Here is a 25589-nt window from a genome sequence, read left to right as displayed (position 1 = left end):
AGAGCGTAGTGTCAAAGGTACACCCAATCCAACAAAACAGGAAGTTCATCTCACTCACATGGAAGTCTGATGATCTCTGTCTGCTTATGGTGCTTCCAGATCGCCGTGGAAACACCACCGGCTCAGCGGGGCATGGTGACGCATGGATCAGCTGACTAGGCTCCTCTGCGTTCTCCTCAGGGTCAGAGGTCGTCGCCGTGGTGGTGGTGTCAGATGTCGTCGCCGTGGTAATGGAAGATTCCTCGGGGGTGGGACTCGTTGACGTTCCGTCAGGAGAACGGTTCCGTCTCATCGGGCTCCTCGCCCGCTTGTTCTGCCTCAGAACCTCCACGGTCGTGTCCGTTAAAGTGCTTCGCTCCACCTGCAGGTGTGTGTGTGTGTCGCTGGCTTGTGTGTGTGTGACGAGGGTGTCAATGGTCTGCATGTGTGCGAGCTGTGCATCGACTGCCGAAGTCGGCCCTAGGTGTGTGTCTTTGCAACGGGCGTCATCTGCCGGGGTCGAAGTGAGAGGGGCATCTCTGCCAGCGATGGGGGACTGGCGTGTGTCTCTGATCGGGGGGGGTGTGGAGTGTGTGTCCTCAGCTGAGGCGTGTGAGACAGGCGTGATGTGGATTTGTGTGGGAACATCACTGGTCGTGGGCGACGTACGATTCGTGTTGCGAGTGTATGTGAGGTGGGAGTCGGGGCCCGGTGTGTGTGTGCGAAGAGGTGATGGGAGGTGTGTGTCGGAAGCGGGCGTGTGTGTGTCGGCAGCGGGCGTGTGTGTGTCGGTAGCGGGCGTGTGTGTGTCGGTAGCGGGCGTGTGTGTGTCGTTGTCTAAGCTGCTGAATGCTGTGCTCTCAGACAGCTGGTCACCGGTGAGGCTGGAGATGTAGGAGTCCTCCCTCATGGAGTCCTGACTGGAGGTTGTGCTCGCTCTGGTACACACACACACACACACACACACACACACACACACACACACACACACGTAAGTACACCACTTTACACACTCATACACTCACTCACACAGCCACACACACATACACACACACACACACACACACACACACACACACACATACACACACACACACACACACACACACACACACAACACACACACAGATGTAAGTACACCACTTTACACACTCATACACTCACTCACACAGCCACACACACATACATTCTACCCTCACTCTCTAAAATGCCTTTCTTGAGTCTTCCTATACTTTTAAACATACAAACACACACACACACACACACACAGATGTAAGTACAGCCCCTTTTACACACACACAGACACACACAGACCTCACTCTCTAAAATGCCTTGCTTGTGTCTTCATATACTTTTAAACACACACACAGACACAGACACACACACACACACACACACACACACACACACACACACACTCACTCTCTGTATGCTCTCCTGACGTCTGCATGGCTGATGTCCCACGAGTCCCTCTCCGTCCCCTGCAGCAGGCTGTCGGAGCTCAGACTGGAGGACAGCTGTGACGAGCCCGCCGTGTCCAGGCTCTGATTGGACGACCTCGTCTCCGCACCCCCCTCCATCCCCACCCCGCCGCCGCCGCCACGACCCACCACCCCCGCGTCGGAACCCCCGGACGACGACTGCGAGGCCGTGTCCCAGGATTCCTTGCGCTTGCCGTTGCTGGCCACGTGGGGCGGGCAGCGCCCGGCTGCCGCGGCGAGGTCGGCGGGCGGCGGCGGAGACGGGCAGAGGCCGGCGAGGGCCAGCGGGGTCACGGTCCACTCGTTGAGCACGGCGGACTTGTAGGACAGCTGGAAGGAGAGGGAGGCCAGGCCCTGCAGCAGGCTCAGCAGCACCTCACGGTCCTCTGGGTCCAGCAGCAGCGCCCCCTGCTGGTAGTACCTACAACGACACAGAGCACAGTGGGGGATGATAAGTACCAGACATTACAGGGGAGCCAGACAGGAGTAGGGTTGGGTACCGAGAACCGGTACCAATATGGAACCGGTTCCAATACAACCGGTACCTACCCGGACCGAAATGCAACGCAGATTTCGGTGCTTTATTTCTGTGCCTGAGCCAATTGAACACGGTCGCTAGGGAGATTCCGTGGGGCACATGTAAAACTGCCCCAGCTCCCAATGTAAACTTTTTCCTGTGTCGCTCACATTCTTTGGTGTTTTCATAGCAACAGTCTTATTTGACAGTGAAGAGCAGGCAGCATTTCACAGAGCAAGCACAAACAGAACTAGCCATCAACCTTTTAACAGAGAAAATACCGAAAGGTAAACGGTCAAAAGTGTGGCTGTATTTCGCACAAAAAGATTAAAACATCGCGACGTGCAGCAAATGCAACAAAACAATTGTGTGAAAAGAGGGCAGAGAAGGCAAGAGTCAACGGCAGATCAGCAACCAAAGACTGAAAAATAAACGGAGATGACAGCTAAACTTAACCAACGGTAGTTTCTTAAAGGGGCAGTACACATTTTTTCGTACTCAGTGTGTTCAAGTAACAAGATTAACTATAAACAAGATAGAAAAGATAGGTATAAACAAATCATAAAATGGTGAAATTTCATGAAATAAATGCAAACAAAATAATACATTTTGGACTCCAAAGGCAAATATTGTATTTATTTATATGTATTTAAGTATACTATAAACTGTTGTTTACAGTTAATATAATGTTCATAGTTTGAAGTTAAAAAGTTTGAAGCTGTAGTTGGAAGCCAAGTGTTTTGTATGTATTTATATTTATAATATACTTTAAACAGTTAATATATTGTTCAATTTGAAGAAAAACAATTGCCTTGGCAATAAAAAAAGCCTTTCTTTAATGTCGTCAATCGTCGCTTTGTGCTTTAAAAAAAAAGTATCGGTTCAGGCACCGGTATCGTTTTAAAAGTATCGGTTTAGCACCGGTATCGGAAAAAACCCAAACGATACCCATCCCTAGACAGGAGAGGGAGAAGAATGAGGGAGACTGTGATGTTTAACGCTGTTACTGAGAGGCAACACTTGCCTGTAAGGACACTGCAGTCTATGACTGGCCATTTCATACCTACAACGACACAGAGCACAGTCCGCTTCAGACAGGCTAGGGGGATGATAACGACGAGACACTACCTACAACGACACAGAGCACAGTCCGCTTCAGACAGGCTAGGGGGATGATAACGACGAGACACTACCTACAACGACACAGAGCACAGTCCGCTTCAGACAGGCTAGGGGGATGATAACGACGAGACACTACCTACAACGACACAGAGCACAGTCCGCTTCAGACAGGCTAGGGGGATGATAACGACGAGACACTACCTACAACGACACAGAGCACAGTCCGCTTCAGACAGGCTAGGGGGATGATAACGACGAGACACTAGAGGGGAGCCAGACAGGAAAGGGAGAAGAATGAGGGAGACCGTGATGTTTAACGCTGTTACTCAGAGGCAACACTCTCTGTGCCAGTCACCAGTCTATGACTGGCCATTTCCCCTCTACTCACACAGACTAGGATACACACAGATGACGTATCAGGAAATGAATGCATGTGTCAAAGTAACAATATAAAGGTCCTCTGTCTGCAGAGAATGAGCGAGTCCTCCCTCAGCAGAGAAGAGCCGTATAACAAATACCCATAGTTCCCTAAATGTGTGTTACGTACCCAGAGCGTTTGGAGTAGCAGAGAGGAGCGTATAATAAATACCCAGAGTTCCCTAAATGTGTGTTACGTACTCAGAGAGCTTGGAGTAGCAGAGAGGAGCGTATAATAAATACCCAGAGTTCCCTAATTGTGTGTTACGTACCCAGAGAGCTTGGAGTCCTCCCTCAGCAGAGAGGCCAGGTAGCACTCCAGCAGCCCGTCGTTAAGCGCCAGACGAACCCAGGCCCGGCAGCGGCCCACCCCAGAACTGATGAAGCTCAGGCGCTCCAGCTCCAGAATCACGTCTCTGAGAAGACACACAGGAAATAAGGATTATTAAAATCAGATCATCAAACATTCATCTCCAGAATTACATCTCTGAGAAGACACACAGGAAATAAGGAGTATTAAAATAAAACCATCAAACATTCATCTAGAGTATCACATTTCTGGCAGGAGACACAGGAAATAGTCCAAAGTCCATATCCAGTCATACAGATACAGACCTGAAATCAGACCAGAATAGTACACTACAGTTCAGTCACTGTTTTGGGTCACTCAGAAATGTCCTTTTTTCCATGAAAACATATACGATGAAAAGAAAATATAGTCACTGAAACGGTTAGAAATAATGATTTTTAATTTAAAAAAAAAGAATTGTGTGCTTCAATTGAATCCTTCATTAGCTTTTCTTCCAAAAAAAGGTAATTTCTAAGTGAGCCCAAACTTTTGAACAGCAGTGTATGCTTGAATTAACTGATTAATACTGAAATAATTCTCTGCATTACTGAAAGACCTAAAACCCACAAAATTAAATGAGATTGAAGAACAAAGTTAAAAGAAGAGAGGCACTGGTTTCTAGGTAGTTTCCACTGACGCTATCGGTCAGAAGAATGCCTTTTGTTGAATACCTCTCCAATGTACAATCCCTCTGAAACATCATACCACCTAACTAAGCAGTTCAACCGGTTTTTCATGGAAAAACACATCAGGAAACAAAAGTTCCACCTATGTTTGTTCAACTATTACAATAACATAGGCAGGACATGGACATATAACTGTACTCTGTGGTGACCGAAAAAGCCCCAAGCACACCGAGCCTGTGCATGACACACACTACACAAAGACTGGCCAACAGATTCATCTGTTCACCGAGCCTGTGAATCACACACTACACAAAGACTGGCCAACAGATTCATCTGTTCATCTGTTTGACATATAAAATAGATCCAATGCCCAACAATGGAATAATGGAATGAAACATAGTCAAATCAATTCCTACTGAGGTCATTGGGGTTCATATCTGGCCTTTACCGTGTTTTCAACTGAATAACTACCATCTCCTAACCCTGTCTAAAAATGTAGTTCATGATCTACGACATCCGCGAGCATCAAGGGGCCTGATCCAGCTTAATATGGGGGGGGGGGGGGGGTGACAAAAGGGGAGGGGTTCCCTAGGCCTATGGTCTAGACAAGAGCTCAGAACAGGTCAAAGGTCAATGTGCCTCAGACGTCATACGCCCGTCTGGTTCAAAGTTTATGACATAACAACCGAAAGAATGACCTCTGTAAAAGTCAGCACTTCAGTGCATTATGGGGTGGGCCGTTGTCACGAGAATGAAAGAAAAATGTACAACGTTCACACAACGACTTGTACATCTTTTAAAGCTTTATTAACTTATGTGTCCTTTCTATCAGTAGGGTTAGAGAAAGACCTTTGCTCATGAGTAAAACACTGCAGCAGTATACCTGGGAGTACAGCGAGTGTGTGGCGACTGGGAATACAGCGAGTGTGTGTGTGTGTGTTGACTGGGAGTACAGCGAGTGTGTGTGTGTCGACTGGGAGTACAGCGAGTGTGTGTGTGTCGACTGGGAGTACAGCGTGTGTGTGTGGGGCGACTGGGAGTACAGCGAGTGTGTGTGTGCCGACTGGGAGTACAGCGAGTGTGTGTGTGCCGACTGGGAGTACAGCGAGTGTGTGTGTCGACTGGGAATACAGAGTGTGTGTGTGTGTGTGTGTGTGTGTGTGTGTGTGTGTGTTTGTGTGTGTGTGTGCCGACTGGGAATACAGAGTGTGTGTGTGTGTGCGTGCCGACTGGGAATACAGCGAGTGTGTGTGTGTCGACTGGGAGTACAGCGAGTGTGTGTGTGCCCACTGGGAGTACAGTGAGTGTGTGTGTGTGCCGACTGGGAATACAGCGAGTGTGTGTGTGCCGACTGGGAGTACAGCGAGTGTGTGTGTGCCGACTGGGAGTACAGCGAGTGTGTGTGTCGACTGGGAATACAGAGTGTGTGTGTGTGTGTGTGTGTGTGTGTGTGTGTGTGTTTGTGTGTGTGTGTGCCGACTGGGAATACAGAGTGTGTGTGTGTGTGCGTGCCGACTGGGAATACAGCGAGTGTGTGTGTGTCGACTGGGAGTACAGCGAGTGTGTGTGTGCCCACTGGGAGTACAGTGAGTGTGTGTGTGTGCCGACTGGGAATACAGCGAGTGTGTGTGTGCCGACTGGGAGTACAGCGAGTGTGTGTGTGCCGACTGGGAGTACAGTGAGTGTGTGTGTGTGCCGACTGGGAAAACAGCGAGTGTGTGTGTGCCGACTGGGAGTACAGTGAGTGAGTGTGTGTGTGTGGCGACTGGGAGTACAGCGAGTGTGTGAGGTTTTTTCCTATGTTGCTTCCTGTGTTTCTGTGCTGTAATTGACTTCACGCTGGAGGGACGAGCACACTGGCCTTCTTTGTCTCATGACTAACACCAAGGGGATTCCCTCACAGATTAAAGAAGAATCACAAAGCTTTTGTGTCAAACCAGCAAGCTAACTAGCTAACAGCCAACAGACTTGGGTTGTAAATGCCAATAGCACCACAGTTGGCACAGAGAAAGCCTGTAAAACGTGAAACTGAGGACGTCATGAAATGGTACGAACAACGCAAAAAAACACAGGTGTTGGTCTACATAATGTTGTGTGAGTTATTTAATTTAACGTTACATTCACACAGACTTCTCTTCTCCTTCGTGCCCTTGCCCTTCCCTGTAGCACTGTGACTAAACAACCCTGACAGACCATTCTCAAAACTGCCCACTCTTAGTTTCCTGAGGAGATTATTATATAATACACTGAGAGGCCCGGAACCAGTGTGTTTTCTTATACAAGAGAAAATATCTACACAACCGTTGACTATGGAATGGATTGGGACTAGAGCCACCGTATCAGAGCCAGATCAGGGCCAGACCAGGGCCAGACCAGGGCCAGACCAGGGCCAGACCAGGGCCAGATCTGTGACGAAGTAAATGGGTATCTTATAGAAGTGTAAGAAAGGCCAGAAAATCTACACACAACAGTTGATACTGGAATGTATCGAGGTTATAACCACCGTTTTCAGTGACACAAAGTGCACAGAAGTAAGTTGATGTCTGGACAGTCAGAATGTGATAGAATGTGTCATTGAGTACACTGCTTCCTGGGTGTGTGACCCTGTCATGTTCGACCTACCTGTGAGTGACAGACTTGAGAAGCCCCCAGAAGTCCGGCTGGGGGAGGACACTGTCCCTGCCGCCCCCTTTCCGCCCGCGACCTCTGACCTCTGATCTGATGTACTTGCTCTTGATGCCATGGATGAAGACAGCCTCCAGGGCGCAACACAGCAGGTTGACCTCCGCATCCTCGCTGGTTACCGCTGTGTCCGTCGCCACGTAGCGCTTCTGTAGGGCTTTGATGGTCTGGGCGATCTTCTCTTTGATCCACTGCAGGCGAGGAAACAGGAAGTAAAATTTACAAACAGGAAGTGAAAGCACACTCATGACTGTAGCCAGGACCAGACTCAGGTAAACTTGCAGGTTAAAAAAATACATAAAGCAATTACAAAATACATAAATAAATTAAATTAAATTAAATAAACATAATGCTGGATATTGGTTGGATATCTGGACGGATGGCTGGATAGTTAGGCCTTGGTACCATGGCTAATTGTTGTAAGAACCTTGTTCACCTTGTTTGCCATGTTGTTGGTGTTTGCACAAAGACCCATCGATGCACATCAACACAGTCACTGCACTACTGCACTGCCACACCCTCATATTCACAGTAACTTAGAAAGAGCAGAGCAGACAGACAGAACTCTTGGGCGGCGAGGATAGGGTTTTTACCATTAGGCACGCTTCCATGGTAACTGCTCACACCACAGTGGTTTTTCTGGCACATTCTGGTGTGAGCTGAACAACACAGACCCCAGACACACACACACACACACACACACGGCTACATTTCCCTGCATCTGTCAGAACATACGACTGTCTTGCTATGAGAGTGTGTGTGTGTGTGTGTGTGTGTGTGCTCTGTGGAATGACAAACAGTCACAAACACATCAACACCCATCGACTTCTCTTTTCCACTGACCCACCTCCGAAAAGATATAGCAAAGAACTAGAGGTCTTTCTCTCTGTGTATTATCCACACACACACACACACACACACACACACACACACACACACACACACACACACCGAAAAAAGATCAGACTTGTGGAAGCTCACATTTCACACTCTTTTAGTGGAAACTAAACATCATAAAAAGACTAAATTAAAATAAAACAGAAACAGGAGCATGGAAAGACACGTGTGTGTGTGTGCGTGTGTGTGTGTGTGTGTGTCACTGTGGCTGCCCTTGGTGGGGAATGTGTGTGTTTAGCCGTGTGAATATGAGCCACACGTTTACTCACAGATCCATTGAGGTCAGCTGACCCTGTGGGAACTCACACACAGCTAAACATGCCAAGCCTGAAAAGAGGACTGACTCTTTCGTAGGCTAAACCTTGCAGCTGAGGTTATGCAAGAAAAGTGATTCTTAAAACGACTTTGCTAGCAACAGCTTTTTCACTCATTTTTTTTTTGCATTCCGATGGTCATGTGGACGTGAATCTATTTGAAAAACAAAGGAAAATTATTGATTTCAAAACATCTAAGTTTCACTCCCCTTTTCTTCCGCTTTTTTTTCTGGTTCTCACACTGTTCCCGTTAATCCAGAGTTAATCACATCCTATTCCTAACTGCCATCAATCACGATTCAATCAATGATGATCCAAGAGCAACAAGTACGTTAGAAGAGTGGGCATTGTTTGAGATTGTGATGATCATTTACATTACCTTAAGTCATTTAGCAGACACTTTTTTTCCAAAGAGACAAACTAAGGAGAGAACAATCAAGCTACGAGCAATAGATTGCAGTGTGACAGAGCAAACAGAACCAGATAAGCTCTGCACAGAGTTGAGCAGATAGGCTCTCACTGATCAAACGTGTGCCTCTGGTGACAGTCAGTGTGAGTGAACATATCAGCTATCCTGTGATAAGGCTGCCCTTTTGTTTCACGTCTGCTACCCCCAAATAATAGCGGAACAAGTAACAATATTATTCATCATCTTACATGGAAGCTATGTGTTGCAGTGTGTGCCAATACAAATCTGACAATTATTATCAATTATTATAATTTTACAGACTAAATTACTAAATGCAATTTCTAAATATCTATCTAAAATCACTTCATCACTTGATATATAATGACTACTCGATGCGGCCATATGCGATCATTTCGGAAGTAGCTACGGGCACCTGACACTTGGAAAGGGATGGGCGAAGGAGGGGTATTCAGTTGGTTGCAATCTCTAACCTCACCACTGCCACCGAATCCTACACTGGACCAGCAATCAGTTATCCTACTCCTATTTCCTTCACCTTTAGCACTGGCCAGGAACTGAGGGTGTCCCTATTTTGCTGACATGTCAGCCATGAGTATTTTGTTTGCTTTACAAGGGAGAAGGTCTGTTCTGTATTTATAGCTGGATTACGCAAGTGTGTATATGGCCGCTCACCATATCTTTTAAGTTATAAGCATAAACATACATGACTCATATGACCCACATGATAAAATGCATCACAAAAGACACTGTTCTTAAGCAGCGGAACATTCCACAATAGAACTCTTTGACCTCACATCATGTGAACTCTATCACCACTGACCCCTCCCCCTCCTTGACACATTTGTAAGGACATGTCTGCCTTTTTTTCCACGTGGAAAACTGAGGTCTTCTGTATTTATGTGCTGTGCATCTGGATTTAAATGTATACCAACTTTGATCTTTACATGGTTTTACAAGTGTTTTGGAGGATTCTACACTTATTAGATATGCTGTCAGAGGTTATATTTTGCAGCGTGCTGCAGTTCGAATGTTCCGGAAGAACTTCAAAACAGATTCAAAAGCAGGACAACAAAAAAATCAATACCCCACTCTTCTCTTACATCTGTAATGACAGTGATGTATTTGGTCACGTTTTCTTACTGGTACTCTCTTTGTAATGGGCGATATGGACTGATCCTTATCATCGCCATATTTACCAATGATCTACTTAAAACACATAACACTATCATTACCTAATTAAAATCACATAGTAACGTATTGGCTAACATTAAGTAAAAAGATCACTCACCTGTTTCACGTCTTTGGTGTCCGAGCCAATTTCTGGTGTTTGGGTAGCAAGCATGACTGCTCATCCCCCTCTTAGTCCCACATGACACTCTGGAACACAATCAAGGAAACACCTTGAACAAACTAGAACACAAACGCGCAAGTGGCGCAACAACGACAAATGGCATTAACACAGAAAGTGATAATCTTTTAAAGCCACCTGAGCGTCTAACAGAGTAGAATCCACGGCTCGTCAACATCCGTACCGGTGCAACTTAGATTTGATTCAACTACCCTAATAAAGCAATGGGGTAATTTACGCTCGTGACAGTGTTGTCACAGACGAGCTTTCGAAATTGCATAACTGCTGTATGTGTCCAAATCATTGGACGAATCTATTCCACAGTTTCGCATACGATCGGTCACTTGAGGCTAGGGAAGAGGAGCAGTTAGCTCAAGTGACAGCTGACCGCACCAGACTGACTTCCCTTATTGGATCTCAAATTCACGTTAGTCACTCAAAGTCACGGCATCAACCTCGGTCACTTCCAAATCATCCCGTTCATGTAGCTAGCTAGAATAGGAAATAAAGAACTCAAGGCTAACCTAGCTAACGTTATAACAAAATGTCTTCATAAATTGGGCTATTACGTTAACTTTAGCACACCAGCTAGTTAACGTGACAGTTTGCATGTAATGTCACGTCGTTTTATATGACAGTATTCACATAGTTAACGACGTATTGCAACACTAGATAAGGTAAAGTCATTGGGCACAATACACTAGCCATTTAACCACAGCTTTTAAATACACATGATTCTTCCAGACTTATAGTGTCCGTTTATTGAACTTGATAGCAAGCGCTGTTAACGTTAGCGTCACTCACATTTAACTCCTCGTCTACAGTATGCTATTTTCCAGCTTGTCAACTACTGTGGCATTTCAGCTAGTTAGCCAGCCAGCTAGGTGGCGTTAGCAAAGTTATTCGTTTTCCTAGAACCATAACGCTGCCATTTCTGACTCTTGAATCAAAATACTGCTCGGGAATTTGGTTAACACTGGGCAAACATTCAATTTCGGTCAAGTAAAATTGAATTAGCTGGCCCGCCCATGAATGTTAACGTAACAAAAACAACATTAGACATTGTGTTCTCGTTTACGTTAAGGCCATTAGCCTTTAGGTCCTCACCTTGTTTTGATGTTTGAGAGCGACTGAAATGCCTGTGAAGGTACTCGGTAACGACTTAAATTCCGAAATCAAAGAGGTAGAACGTTTCAGCTGAACTCTTTGAAGACAACACTGAAGCTGTCACTTGGAGATCTTTCCTCAGACGCCGATACATTTAGCTAAAGCAAATACTTGTTCTGCAACCAAAGTTGTTGTTGCATTACTCCGCAAGAGCCGTGGAGCATCTTGGGAATCTTCCAATGGTTCACGATGTTCTAATTGGAGAATACACATATTGCGTAACGTTTGCGCAGGATAAAATACCCTTTCTGTCAGGTGTTTCCCTCTTACCTCTGTAAACACGTAAACCTACAAATAATATATATATTGATGATGACATTCTTAGGGGGCCAGATCAAGAAGGGAAAATTATAAATTTTTGCTTGTTTGTCATATTTATGTCTTCATTTACAATAGTCATTTTTTTCTTTGTTTTACCAATTCAGAAGTGTGAACCTCAGTTAATACATTCAGTAAACAAAATAGAATGACTGTAGGAGTCCTGGACAGACAAACAAATGTAATTTCATTTCACTGCTTGATGATACCAAAATATATAAAAAGTTGTATGTCCATAGCTTTTCTGTGGCAGCAGGAAATACTGAATAGGGCCACACATAGGGCCAAGGGGGTGTTCAAAGTACATGACAAACCTGGGTAAGTTAACTCAGAGTAGCCTAAGTGGTAAACCTACTAATAGAAGAGCCATGTGGCTTTGTTTTGCTAGGAGAATGAAGCTGTATAACTCTTCTATTAGGAGGTTTACCACCTACTCTAAGGTATGTATGTATGTTAGGGTGCATCAAATTGCAATGCAAAAATTAAATCTCAACATATCAAACCGTTCGGACACACATAAAAATGACTTTTGCAAAGTTTGGGGAAAATTCACTGAGATTTAGAGGTGGAACACAGCATGTAAAAAATATGAAAATGGGCCTCTTTTTTTTAAAATTTTATTTAGCATTTTTTGCACTGGTATTTCCTTCAGGACATGCATATTCTAGTTCTTCTTGAAACCAAACATTGAAACCAAAGCCCAAAGTGGCACCAGAGAACGATATCAAAAACTGTCCGCTTTATCATGGCTTCCCCAATGGGTAAAAGCTGATGTGCCGTTCCACCTCTAGAACACCACGTATCGCAAAAATATTTTGCATTTATTGTTTTTGTATGGATGGTAACCCTTTGAGCACCCAGACAGATCAATATGCTGGAACTGTATTTTGATGCACCCTAATGTATGTCATGTATGTATGTATGTATGTATGTATGTATGTATGTATGTATGTATGTAACTTTACAGCCTGGCTATGTTGGTTGCATGTATGATATAGGCTAGGGCCTATTCAATGGGTCTGTTCTTATGTCATTAAGCCATTTCCAATCAGTGTAGCCATCAGGTAGCATGCTGACCTAGCCTCTAGTCACTGTGTGGGCATGAAAGTATGCTATCGCTGCTAAAAGAAAATCAACTTTGTTATTCAATGCAAAGCTGGTCAAGTAGCCTTAACAAGCTTAAAAACTTCACCAATTGTCCCAAGTGCTGCTGTATTCATTAAGCTAGGGCTATATATATATATGCCTCAAAATATGTAGTGCTCAAATAATGATGGTGGTGATAGCAAGAAAAACTATTTATTTTTTGTTACTGTTATTTTTTAAATAACGTAGACCTAATCATATTGTCTTAGCCTAAATGAAAAAGGCAGTGATTCCATACGCATCATCCGGATGACACGCAATTTTACTTTCAATTTCTATTCCCCTTTGCTTTCAAAAGGAAGTCCTGTCTCTACTGTAGGCGTACACTACTGTATTATATTGCAGCCTATCGAAAGTCCACACGCTAGTCGTCATCAGTTAACCAATTCTTGAGTAGGTCTGCGCTTTCGCAAATCTGTGGCTTTTCTGACGAGTTCTGGATGCGCCCCCGCTCCCCGTTAACCTCAAGTCTTTTATGAATGATCAAGTCAACATTGAATTAACAAGTCAAATTGCACAGAACATATCCGCTAATAGCAAATCCACTTGTTACACATTTACTTTCATTTAAGACAGCAGTTTACACAGACTATAGAGTATAGACATATCCACACAAATAATTTAGATAGTTAGCTTAGTACTCATGGATAAGTTAAAATTGTAATGGACGCTACCTGTCAATACATATCTGTAAATTGGTCGAAATATGTTATCATCAACTTGAACTCGCTTTTGCGTTGGCTAAACAAACATTCAGTCAATAGCTTAGGTCTGATATTTTTATATCAAATCAAATTCGAATTCATCCAAATTCAAATAGCTGTTTAATTTCCCAATGTATCTGACATTTATGAAGATTATTCACTATTACATTATCCACCGTTTGTTTTGCGCCACATGTGGTTCAAGGCGAAGACGTTTGACGTTGCAAAGCTGGGGGAAGCCCGTGTAGGGAGCGCCTCACCTGTTACCTGTGGCTGGAAAGTGAAATGGATTGTTGAGGCTTTTCATAGGTAAGTTTTGAATTCGGTATAGAGTATAAATTCTGACACTAATGCAGACCATGGCAGTACAACACAGTAGAACACAACCTGAGCTATTGATTCAGTCCTGCGCAGTTGTGTCGTTTGAATTTTTAGCAAAGCTTCCATAAGAACATCAGAATGAAGGCAATCTTAAGTGTGTGTACTTTTTTGGTGCTTATTCTGCATCGGACCCAAGGCTGTCCTTGGACGCAGCATAAATTTCAGCAGTATAGCAGGAAATGTCTGACTTTGCTGGAAGAGATGGTAAGTGTATTTTTGAAGATCATTTTCAATCATCTGATATTCAGTAGAATTTGTTGTGATTTTACTAATAGTAAATCCACTCATTTAAAATCTAATTTTTATTATTATCATTCTATAATTCTACAGGGTGAAAAGATAGTCGATGAGAGCGTGGGAGTTCATTTTCCTGAGGAGTTGTACAAACTTGCAAGGAAGTCACAGGTAAGAACATATTAACCAAAGCAATAAACAAACAAACAAACAAACAAATAAATACATAAACACTCAGAGGCTTGATGTAGACGAAGTAGCCTATCATTCATGAAAATGGAGAAATTGGCACTTTTATCTATGGTTGTAACTGATATCCTGACGCCTGCTGTTCTCCCCTCAGCCCCAAAGGCTCACCTGGTTCATATCCCAGGTCCTGGACGAGGTGTCCCAGCTCCTGGAGGAGGATCTGGACACGGTGGCCTGGGACGAGAAGAAGATGAAGGACTTCATGAGCACCCTGGACACACAACTGGAGGGCACTGAGTCATGTGTGAGTGAAACTAAATAACCTAGACGCTCTGTAGGCTACGTCATGAGCATCTGTACTATGCTATGCTAAACACCAATGTTATTGTACTGACTGAGTGTACACTAGAATGTGTCTATCCGGGTCAAGTACTGGTAATTGTGTCGTAAACTGTACACAACTGTAAATGCGAGTTCAAGTTGATGATAGCGTATTTCGACCAATTTACAGATATTTCTTTTGGCAGGTAGCCTCCATTACAATTTCAACTCATCCATGAGTAATAAACTAATTATCCAAATGATTTGTGTGGATATGTCTATAGTCTGTGTAAACTGCTGTCTTAAATAAAAATAATGGTGTAACAAGTGGATTTGCTATTCAAAGTCTTAGCCAAGGATAGGTTCTGTGCAATTTTACTTGTTAATTCAATGCTGACTTGATCAATCGTGCACCCTGGACACACAATTGGAGGGCACTAAGTCATGTGTGAGTGCAACTAAATAACCTAGACGCTCTGTAGGCTATGTCATGAGCATCTGTACTATGCTATGCTAAACACCAATGTTATTGTACTGATTGTAGACTAGAATGTGTCTATCCAGGTCAAGTACTGGTAATTGTGTTGTAAACTGTAAACAACTGTCAACACTATTGAATGACAGACTGACGTGTTCATGAACTCTACTGCGCCCCCTGCAGGTCGTGTCTAAGATGAAGAAGAGCAAAAGACTGAACCTGTACTTCAAGAAGCTGAGAAATGAAACACTGGGGAAAATGGTGAGTTGATTATTGTGGTTGTCTATTATACAAGTGAATAGCCACACCTGTACACACACACACACACACACACACACACACACACACACACACACACACACACACACACACACACAATCTCTCTCTCTCTCAAACATACACGCAAACACACAAACAGACACTCTCTCTTTCTCTTTCTCTCTCTCTGTCTCTCTCTCTCACACACACACTCTCTCTCTCTCTCACTTTCACACACACACACACTCTCTCTCACACACACACACACACTATCTCTTTCTCTTTCTCTCTCTCACACACACACACTCTCTCTCTTTCTCTCTCTCTCTCTCTCTGTCTCACTCACACACACACACACACACACACACACACACACACACACACACATATATATACTCACACACACACTCTCTCTCTCTCTCTCTCACACACACACACACACTCTCTCTCTCTCTCCCTCTCTTTCTCTCTCTCACTCTCTTTCTCTCACACACACCCCCACACACACTCTTTCTCTCTTTTAGACTGAGTCTGTATTGAATGTGAATCGTGTGATTTCTGATTTCAGGAGGACGAGGCCCAGGCTTGGGAGCTGATCAGGAAGGAGGTGCACAAGCATCTGAAGTGGGTCGACCTTTTGGCCAGCACACGCCTGTAGTCTAAACACCCAGGCTTACCACAGCGGTGGGAAACCATACTGAAGACGCGTTAGGACTAACAATATATTCAGAGCTTTTTAGCCTAAAATGATTCTGCAATAAATTGTAAGAGCTTTTGCTTTTACATACGAGATGGTCAAGTTTACATTCATCAGGTGTTAAAAAATATTTATTTTTGACGAACAAAGTTTAACTTATTTTTTTAAAATTCAGTTTTTAATATCAGACTAATGATGCTCTGTGAAATGTGTTATTTATTTTATAATAATGTTACATTTATTTATTTGTTATATTGTGATTTTATTTATTAATGCATATATTTATTGTACACTGTAACAGCACACATTGATTGACACAGATATCCTTTTTGTATTTCAATAAAAGCATTGTTTCTGGTTAATTGTTGTGTTCTACGTTTTTCTTAAAATGTACTTTAGTAAAGTATTAGATGTTTGTGCCCTTGTTTTTACAGTAAATGTGTTTGTGATACAGTACTCGGTCTAAGCACTAGCACCTACTGGTAACGTTGTGCAGATTTGGGGCCCAAATATTTCTGGAAATCACATTTAGTTGCATACACACTTGGTCAATGCTGTTGATCACATTGAGTTGCATACACACTTGGTCAATTCTGTTGTAGAAAATATAGAACACAGTACCTCAATTATGTAAAAGCAAATTTAACAATGAACCTCAAATTACATAATAGTAATAAAAAACTCTTTCAGTTTTTCACGATTGGAAAACACTAAAATCAAAAGTATTATACAATTAGCAAAACCTTCACTCAAGGAACAAAACATCGGCCCATATTTGCACCACTATAAGCACATGTCAACATCACACTTTTTGCGAAACAATACACATAGTGATTTGCAAAACACTAAACACACTTGTATACACTAGACACAGAACGGGGGCCCATATTCACGTCAGAACAAGAGAGAGAGAGAGATCATAAACATGGTTTTGGCCAATAATGCTATCAGGCTCAGAGAAATTCAAGCCAACATTATCGGTGACCATGACATTTTCAATAATGTCACACATCCTAAAAAGACATCAGGTTCAAATGAAACAACTTTATCTTTACTGTATTTTCATTTTTTTTCTGATTTTTTTTTCCTCTTTTTTTTACTGGAATTGTAACCTGTACTGGATACATCATTTTAGGTTTGTCTGATATTTGCTGGGCTTACAGTGTTATGCACACTACTGTAGTAGCATGAAAACTGGGACATGTTTTGTTGTGATTCTCCATGTTGACTGATTTGGGTATATGGAGAGAAATAAATAATATTTGCATCAGTCTGCAGCATTGGTCTTGTGTAGTGTTTGGTGAATTTATTGTATATTTGCAGTTTCTCTGTGTACTTCACTTACACTACTCAAATCACTGAGAAGTAGAATTGCTACAAGTGTTTTAAGTTTGCAGCAGCAGTGTGTAACTGGTACAAACAGAATTACAGAATGTGAGTTTCATATGGTAACACAATATGGTTTTGATAAATTAGTGTACACACACACAAACACACACAATGGCATATCCGGAGCAAGGCTTACATACATATCATACACATAAAATGTATGAAATAGGATCTATTCAATGGGTCTGTTCTTATGTCATTACACCATTTCCAATCAGTGTAGCCAGGCTTCAGGCAACATGCTGACCTAGCCTCTAGTCACCCAGTCAGTGTAGCCATGCAGGCTTCAGGTAGCATGCTGACCTAGCCTCTAGTGTAGGCCTGAAAGTATGCTATCGCTGCTAAGAGAAAATCAACTTTGTTATTTCATGCAAAGCTGGTCAAGTAGCCTAAACAAGCTTAAAAACGTCACCAATTGTCCCAAGTGCTGCTGTATTCATTAGGCTAAGGCTATATTTATATGCCTCAAAATATGTAGTGCTCAAATAATGGTGGTGATGGTGAGTCCTCCTCACCAAACTCAGCCAGCTCACTGTGCCCGCCTCCACCTGGCAGTGGATCACAAACTTCCTGATAGACAGGAAGCAGCAGGTGAGGCTGGGTGAAATCACATCTAGCACCCGGTCAGTCAGCACTGGTGCACCTCAGGGATGCGTGCTCTCTCCACTGCTCTTCTCCCTCCGCACTAATGACTGCACAGTTTCTTCCCCCTCGCCGTCTCACTACTGAACAGCTAACCCACCGTGGCACTGTGCAATAACCCTGGATCAATATAATAACCACTGTACAATAACTCCCACAATCATATCTATTTGTTTTATTCTCAAATACAATATACATCCAACCCTTACTGTATAACCGTCATACTCTTACTGTCTAATATTTATCCCTGCACTTCTTGCACTCTCCACTTCTTGGCACTATTTGTTGTGTTACAATTCACTGCTCCTGTATATAGCCATTCCACCTTATATATACTTTCTTAGACCATTGCACTGTTTGTGTTGTATATGTTGCCGAACCTGATGAGCGAACCCAATTTAAGCAAGGAATCCCAGGACACACAACAGACAGGAGTTTTTTGGTTTAGAAAAATAATAACACTTTTATTACAATTCATAAAATACCCCTTGATTCCCAATCAGGCTTAGATGAGGGCCACAGGCGGTCACACAGTACGGCTAGGGTCTTTACAAATAGGGTGAAAGCACACAGAAAAAGGGCACACAGCAAAGGGCACACCGGGCATCAAACTCTAACCCACACACTAGATTAGGTGAATAGTATAGACACTCAATAACACAGGTAGGCTACACACGAATAGCACACAGCACTTCTGTCTTCACACGTGCACATAAGGACCACTAAGCACCTACCAATAAAAGCCGATTTAGGGTACTCCGACTCCGTTACGGATGAGCGGGCGGACGGCTACGGACGGATACGATTGACTCTTTTTCGTCTATGGTTCTCCGAAGACTGTGGGCGCTGAAAACAATTCACTGCCAGAACAGTAGGTGGCGCAACAGTTTTTTGTCGAAGACGAGCTTAGAGCAACCTACCCCATGACGTCTTTGTGTGTAGAAGTTGTCGATTGTTTATTTACCTCCTCCCAGCTGTCACTAGCCAGACACGAAACTATAGGGGGTACAGCAGGTGCAGTCGCACCTGGGCCCATGGGTCTTGGAGGCAGGTAGCATTACATAATAGAGAGTGTCTAATGCTATATATGCATCATGGCATCAAAGGCATCATGGTAGGTAATATTTGTGGGAAAAATAGTAGCAATCTATGCCAAAATGATATGCTTATCTTACATACACTATAGAAACTATAAAAAAAAGGATGCAATGAAATGAATACGTTCTTATTTTCTTTGGTATTTTTGTCATATTCAGATTTGCAATGAAGATTGCTGGGTAATATGTATGTTGTTGTCCAATGTCAAGTCTCTATTTGATCATGTGACGAGACAATACGATATAGCTAGTTTAGATACAACACGGTGTCCGGCATTGTGGCCGAGGTCTGCAAGGCGTTGTGGACAGCTCTACAGCCAGACTACCTACCCTGCCCCTCCACCAGCCAGTGGACAGCGATAGGAGCGGATTTTTGGAGCGGCTCTGGAACTTCCCAAACTGCGTTGGAAGCCTCGTCGGGAAGCATGTCAGCATCAAGGCACCGCCTCATGCCGGGAGTGACTTCTTTAATTATAAAAAGGTGCTCGCTCCATTGTCCTGATGGCAACATGCGATGCTAGGTATCGCTTCACCATGGTGGACGTCGGAGGGTATGGACGGCAGAGCGACGGTGGCGGTTTTAAGAAGAGCACATTTGGGTCACAGCTGCTCGACAACAAGCTGAACCTGCCGCCATCGGCCCTTCTTCCCAGGACCAGGACCGATGCCGATTTAGGGTACTTTTTATTTACCTCCTCCCAGCTGCCACTAGCCACGAGAGAATATATCTCTTGTTCGACCTCTGAGGGATGTTGACGAAGAGATGCACTTTGCGTATTTCCGTATGTTGGCTGGAAGATACGACGACCTTCTTCGTGTGGAATCACACATAAAGCACCAGGGCACACACAGCATGCCGGTTGATGCCGCCCAGAGACTCGCTGTGGTGCTACGACTTTTAGCCTCTGGTGGAAGCCAACAGGCTGTAGGGGCAAGCTACAAACTGGCATCCTGCACGTTGTCCGGCATTGTGGCCGAGGTCTGCAAGGCTGAACAAGCTGAACCTGCCGCCATCGGCATTTCAGGACCGATGCCCCGCACGATAGTTGCTGATGCTGCCTTTCCCCTGCACAACAACGTCATGCATCCATTTCCAGGTATGTCCCAAACCATAATAATGAATTGCATTGCAAGTTGCATAGAAATTTGACAGAACGTAGTATCTTATTTGTAATGGTGGTGCAGCCATGTTCTATTCAGTAACACTCTGCATGTATTTTTTGTTATTGTATTATCAGGGACAAATCTGAGCAGGGAGAAGAGAATTTTCAATTTCTTGAAAAATGCCTTTGGCATCATGGCGGCACGTTGGAGGATTCTTGGCAGGGCAATTGAGTTCCTGCCAGACAAGGCTGGGGATGTGGTCAAGGCTTGTGTAGTTCTCCACAACTACCTGGCCTACACAGTAACTCCCATCTAGCCCACCCTCAACGCTATCACCTGTCTGGGCAGGCGTGCTAGCACTCAGACACACAGAAAAGAATGTTCGTTCGGTCGGGGTCCCTCCCGACCGAACGAATAAATAAATGAATAAATAAATAAATAAACTAACAAACTAAGGACTGGATGTAGGGACAGCGGAAAGTTCTCTTGCCACAGCCGGACTTTTAGTTTGATGCACAGGCCAGGTCCTATAACTTCTCACGGGTGGCCGGGACTTTTAACTTGACGACCGGTCGCTATCGTTGGCATGGGGACGATGCAGCTTCCCCAACCTGGATGACGTCACTCCTCGGGATTCCCGGAAGCGCCAGGAGTTGGATTTCATGCTGCTTCGGAACCTGTGAACAACAAACGAGAGGTGAGCCCTCAATGGCTAACAATCACGGCAGCCCATTCACACTGCAAATGGATTATGGAAATCACCGTTCCTTTGGATAGGTTTGAGAGCGCAGAACAATATGTCTCGTCAAATGTCTCCACTCGGCTCGCACTCCTTCGGGACTCGGACGTTGCAGTCGGCGTTGGACCAGTATGCAGCAGTGAGGAAGATAGCAGTGAGGAAGATAGCAGTGAGGAAGATAGCAGCCGTGGATCACGCAGCCCTTGGCCTTGGCTCGGTGGTGAAATACTCTCCCCGGTCTCCCGCATCTCGCCGCTTTAAGTCCTCTTATTTTCGCCTCAATTATGGCTCAGCCAATCTGTGCCGCGGCCACACAACCTCACTGAATGCTTGCAGCCGTGTTTTATTAGCTGATCCTCGAACGGCAATCAGCGGAATGCCTGGCCATGATGGGGTAAACAACAGGGCAGCAGAAAGCACGGACCCCGTGCTGGATATTAAACAGTTCATATTACCCCACATAAAACATTTCATCCCCATTGTCCAAAGGCACATAGCCCACAAAGTCACACTCCCAACATTCAATCACAAGTTATACATATACACAAGACATCCCTCATAAAAACACATCACACACGACATATATTCTGTGTAAGTACACTGAGAGTCAAATTCCTTGTTTGTGCAAACTTACTTGGCCAATAAAACCTGATTCTGATTCTAGTGATGATAGCAAGAACAACAATGTATTTATTGTTACTGTTATTATTGAAATAACGTAGACCTAATCATATTGCCGTAGCCTAAATGAAAAAGGCGGAGATTCCATCCGCATCATCCGGATGACACGCAATTTTACTTTCAATTTCTATTGCCTTTTGTTTTGAAAAGGAAGTCCTGCCTCTACTGTAGGCGTACACTACTGTATTGTATTGCAGGCAATCGAAAGTCCACACGCTATTCGTCATCAGTTAACCAGTTCTTGAGAAGGCCTGCGCTTTCGCAAATCTGTGGCTTTTCTGACGAGTTCTGGATGCGCCCCCCCTTTAACCTCAAGTCTTTTATGAATGATCAAATCAGCATTGAATTAAAAAGTCAAATTGTAAAGAACCTCTCCTTGGCTAAGCCTTTAAATAGTAAATCCACTTGTTACACCATTACTTTCATTTAAGACAGCAGTTTACACAGGCTATAGACATATTCACACAAATAATTTGGCTAATTAGTTTATTGCTCATAGATGACTTAACTGTAATGGAGGCTACCTGTCAATAAATATTTGTAAATTGGTCGAAATATGTTATCATCAACTTGAACTCGCATTTGCGTTGGCTAAGCAAACATTCAGTCAATAGCTTAGGTCTGATATTTTTATATCAAATACAATTCAAATTCATCCAAATTCAAATAGCAGTTTAATTTCCCAATGTATCTGACATTAATAAAGATTATTCACCATTACATTATCCACCGTTGTTTTGCGCCACATGTGGTTCAAGGCGAAGACGTTTGACGTTGCAAAGCAGGGGGAAGCCCGTGTAGGGAGCGCCTCACCTGTTACCTGTGGCTGGAAAGTGAAATGGATTGTTGAGGCTTTCCATAGGTAAGTTTTGAATTCGGTATAGAGTATAAATATATATATCTATTTTATTTGCCAATGTATCTGACATCATTTAATATTATTTCCCATTACAATTTCCACGTTTGGTTTGCGCCACATGTGGTTCAAGGCGAAAACGTTTGACGTTGCAAAGACCGCGCATCAGGGGGAACACCCGTGCAGGGAGCACCTTACCTGCCCGCAAAGGTGCGGCCGCCGGAGCTGAAAAGTGAAATGGGTTGTTGAGGCTTTCCATAGGTAAGTTTTGAATTCGGTACACTAAGTATAAATTCTGACACTAATGCAGACCATGGCAGTACAACACAGTAGAACACAACCTGAGATATTGATACAGCCGTGCGCAGTTGTGTCGTTTGAATTTTTAGCAAAGCTTCCATAAGAACATCAGAATGAAGGCAATCTTAAGTGTGTGTACTTTTTTGGTGCTTATTCTGCATCTGACCCAAGGCTGTCCTTGGACGCAGCATAAATTTCAGCAGTATAGCAGGACATGTCTGACTTTGCTGGAAGAGATGGTAAGTGTATTTTTGAAGATCATTTCCAATCATCTGATATTCAGTAGAATTTGTTGTGATTTTACTAATAGTAAATTCACACATTTAAAAATCTAATGTTTATTTATATTCTATAATTCTTCAGGGTGAAAAGATAGTTGATGACAGCGTAGGAGTCCATTTTCCTGAGGAATTGTACAAACTTGCAAGGAAGTCACAGGTAAGAACCTATTAACCAAAGCAATAAACAAACAAACAAACAAACATTAAATACATAAACACTCAGAGGCTTAATGTAAAAGAAGAAGCCTATCATTCATGAAAATGGGGAAATTGGCACTTTTATTAAACTCTATGATCTATGATGTACAGTATATCTATGGTTGTCACTGATCTCCTGACGCCTGCTGTTCTCCCCTCAGCCCCAAAGGCTCACCTGGTTCATATCCCAGGTCCTGGACGAGGTGTCCCAGCTCCTGGAGGAGGATCTGGACACAGTGGCCTGGGACGAGAAGAAGATGAAGGACTTCATGAGCACCCTGAACACACAACTGGAGGGTACTGAGTCATGTGTGAGTGCAACTAAATAACCTAGACGCTCTGTAGGCTATGTCATGAGCATCTGTACTATGCTATGCTAAACACCAATGTTATTGTACTGATTGTACACTAGAATGTGTCTATCCAGGTCAAGTACTGGTAATTGTGTTGTAAACTGTAAACAACTGTCAACACTAATGAATGACAGACTGACGTGTTCATGAACTCTACTGCGCCCCCTGCAGGTCGTGTCTAAGATGAAGAAGAGCAAGAGACTGCACCTGTATTTCAAGAAGCTGAGAAATGAAACACTGGGGAAAATGGTGAGTTGATTATTGTGGTTGTCTATTATACAAGCGAATAGCCACACATGTACATCCACACACACACACACACTCTCTCTCTCTCTCTTTCTCTCTTTCTCTCTCTCTCTCACACACACACACACACTCTCTCTCTCTTTTCTCTCTCTCTCTCTCTCTCTCTCTCTCTCTCACACACACACACACACACACACACACACACTCTCTTTCTCTCTCTCTCCCTCTCTCTCTCTCTCTCTCACACACACACACACACACACACACACACTTGTACCCCCCCCCCCTCTCTCTCTCTCTCACACACACCCACACTTACTCACACACACACTCTTCCTCCCTCTCAGACTGAGTCTGTATTGAATGTGAATCGTGTGATTTCTGATTTCAGGAGGACGAGGCCCAGGCATGGGAGCTGATCAGGAAGGAGGTGCACAAGCATCTGAAGTGGGTCGACCTTTTGGCCAGCACACGCCTGTAGTCTAAACACCCAGGCTTACCACAGCGGTGGGAAACCGTACTGAAGACACGTTAGGACTAATAATATATTCAGAGCTTTCTAGCCTAAAATGATTCTGCAATAAATTGTAAGAGCTTTTGCTTTTACATATGAGATGGTCAAGTTTACATTCATCAGGTGTTAGAATTATTTATTTTTTACGAACAAAGTTTAACTTATTTTTAAAAATTCAGTTTGTAATATCAGACTAATGATGTTCTGTGAAATGTGTTATTTATTTATATATTTATATTTTATTTATTAATGCATATATTTATTGTATACTGTAACAACACAAATATTCCTTTTTGTATTTCAATAAAAGCATTGCTTGAGGGTTAAATTGTTGTGTTCTACCTTTTTCTTAAAATGTACTTTAGTAAAGTATTAGATGTTTGTACCCTCGTATTTACAGTAAATGTGTTTGTGATACAGTACTCAGTCTAAGCACTAGCAACTACTGGTAACGTTGTGCAGATTTGGGGCCCAAATATTTCTGGAAATCACTTTAGTTGCATACACACTTGGTCAATGCTGTTGATCACATTGAGTTGCATACACACTTGGTCAATTCTGTTGTAGAAAATATAGAACACAGTACCTCAATTATGTAAAAGCAAAATTAACAATGAACCTCAAATGACATAATAGTAATAAAAAACTCTTTCAGTTTTTCACGATTGGAAAACACTAAAATCAAAAGTATTACACAATTAGCAAAACCTTCACTCAAGGAGCAAAACATCGGCCCATATTTGCACCACTATAAGCACATGTCAACATCACACTTTTTGCGAAACAATACACATAAAACACTAAACACACTTGTATACACTAGACACAGAAGTATATCAAGATGTCACTTCCTTGCAATTCCAAAGAACTGACTGTCAAATTACCACACCTATGAGCCAATGGTTAAACTCAGCTATCAAGTGCGCAAACACATGATTGCTTAATTTTAGACACACCAAACAGGTTTAAACACTATAGAAATGCAGCAGGTGAGTTCATCTGTCTTCAACCAAAGTGAAAGGAGTCAGAAGAAGAAGGGTGAGGGTCAGAGGGGGAATCCGCAGAGGCGGAGAAGGAGGAAGAGGCAGAGGCAGTGTCAGAGGCCAAGGTCGAGGTGGAGGTAGAGGAAGAGGA

The 25589-nt window shown here is 43.4% G+C and overlaps 2 protein-coding genes across 3 annotated transcripts in view; one reads left to right on the top strand and one right to left on the bottom strand.

The window, feature by feature from the left end:
• The window catches only part of LOC116218686 (pleckstrin homology domain-containing family M member 1-like), a 17213-nt gene extending 5718 nt beyond the window's left edge, over positions 1 to 11495 (bottom strand). Inside the window, exons 1-6 of one of the 2 annotated variants that reach the window (XM_031561128.2) lie at positions 11270 to 11495; positions 10103 to 10191; positions 7114 to 7364; positions 3789 to 3932; positions 1402 to 1881; positions 59 to 917 (exon numbers count right to left, since the gene is read on the bottom strand). In XM_031561128.2, the coding sequence (XP_031416988.1) occupies positions 59 to 917; positions 1402 to 1881; positions 3789 to 3932; positions 7114 to 7364; positions 10103 to 10156 (1788 nt within the window). In that variant the 5' untranslated portion in view covers positions 10157 to 10191; positions 11270 to 11495. The other variant, XM_031561129.2, reaches the window with a different exon arrangement.
• Positions 11496 to 13690: 2195 nt separating this feature from the next.
• On the top strand, positions 13691 to 16245 carry LOC116218742 (interferon a3-like). The gene is made up of 5 exons (XM_042703177.1): positions 13691 to 13806; positions 14130 to 14283; positions 14456 to 14605; positions 15284 to 15361; positions 15927 to 16245. Exons 1-5 carry the CDS (start codon positions 13691 to 13693, stop codon positions 16014 to 16016), a joined length of 588 nt encoding a protein of 195 aa, XP_042559111.1. The 3' UTR covers positions 16017 to 16245.
• The last annotated feature ends 9344 nt before the right edge of the window (positions 16246 to 25589 follow it).

This window comes from Clupea harengus, chromosome 23 (genome assembly GCF_900700415.2).
Source record: "Clupea harengus chromosome 23, Ch_v2.0.2, whole genome shotgun sequence".
NCBI lineage: Eukaryota > Metazoa > Chordata > Actinopteri > Clupeiformes > Clupeidae > Clupea > Clupea harengus.
Note: the sequence above shows the minus strand (reverse complement) of the source record. Positions and strands in the feature narration are given on the sequence as shown.

Bases quoted from the DNA above. Each gene is read 5' to 3' on its own strand.
- LOC116218742 (XM_042703177.1), top strand. From the start codon at position 13,691: ATGTGGTTCAAGGCGAAGACGTTTGACGTTGCAAAGCTGGGGGAAGCC. The intron at 14,284-14,455 runs GTAAGAACATAT...TTCTCCCCTCAG, and splicing joins AACTTGCAAGGAAGTCACAG to CCCCAAAGGCTCACCTGGTT. The intron at 15,362-15,926 runs GTGAGTTGATTA...TTCTGATTTCAG, and splicing joins ATGAAACACTGGGGAAAATG to GAGGACGAGGCCCAGGCTTG.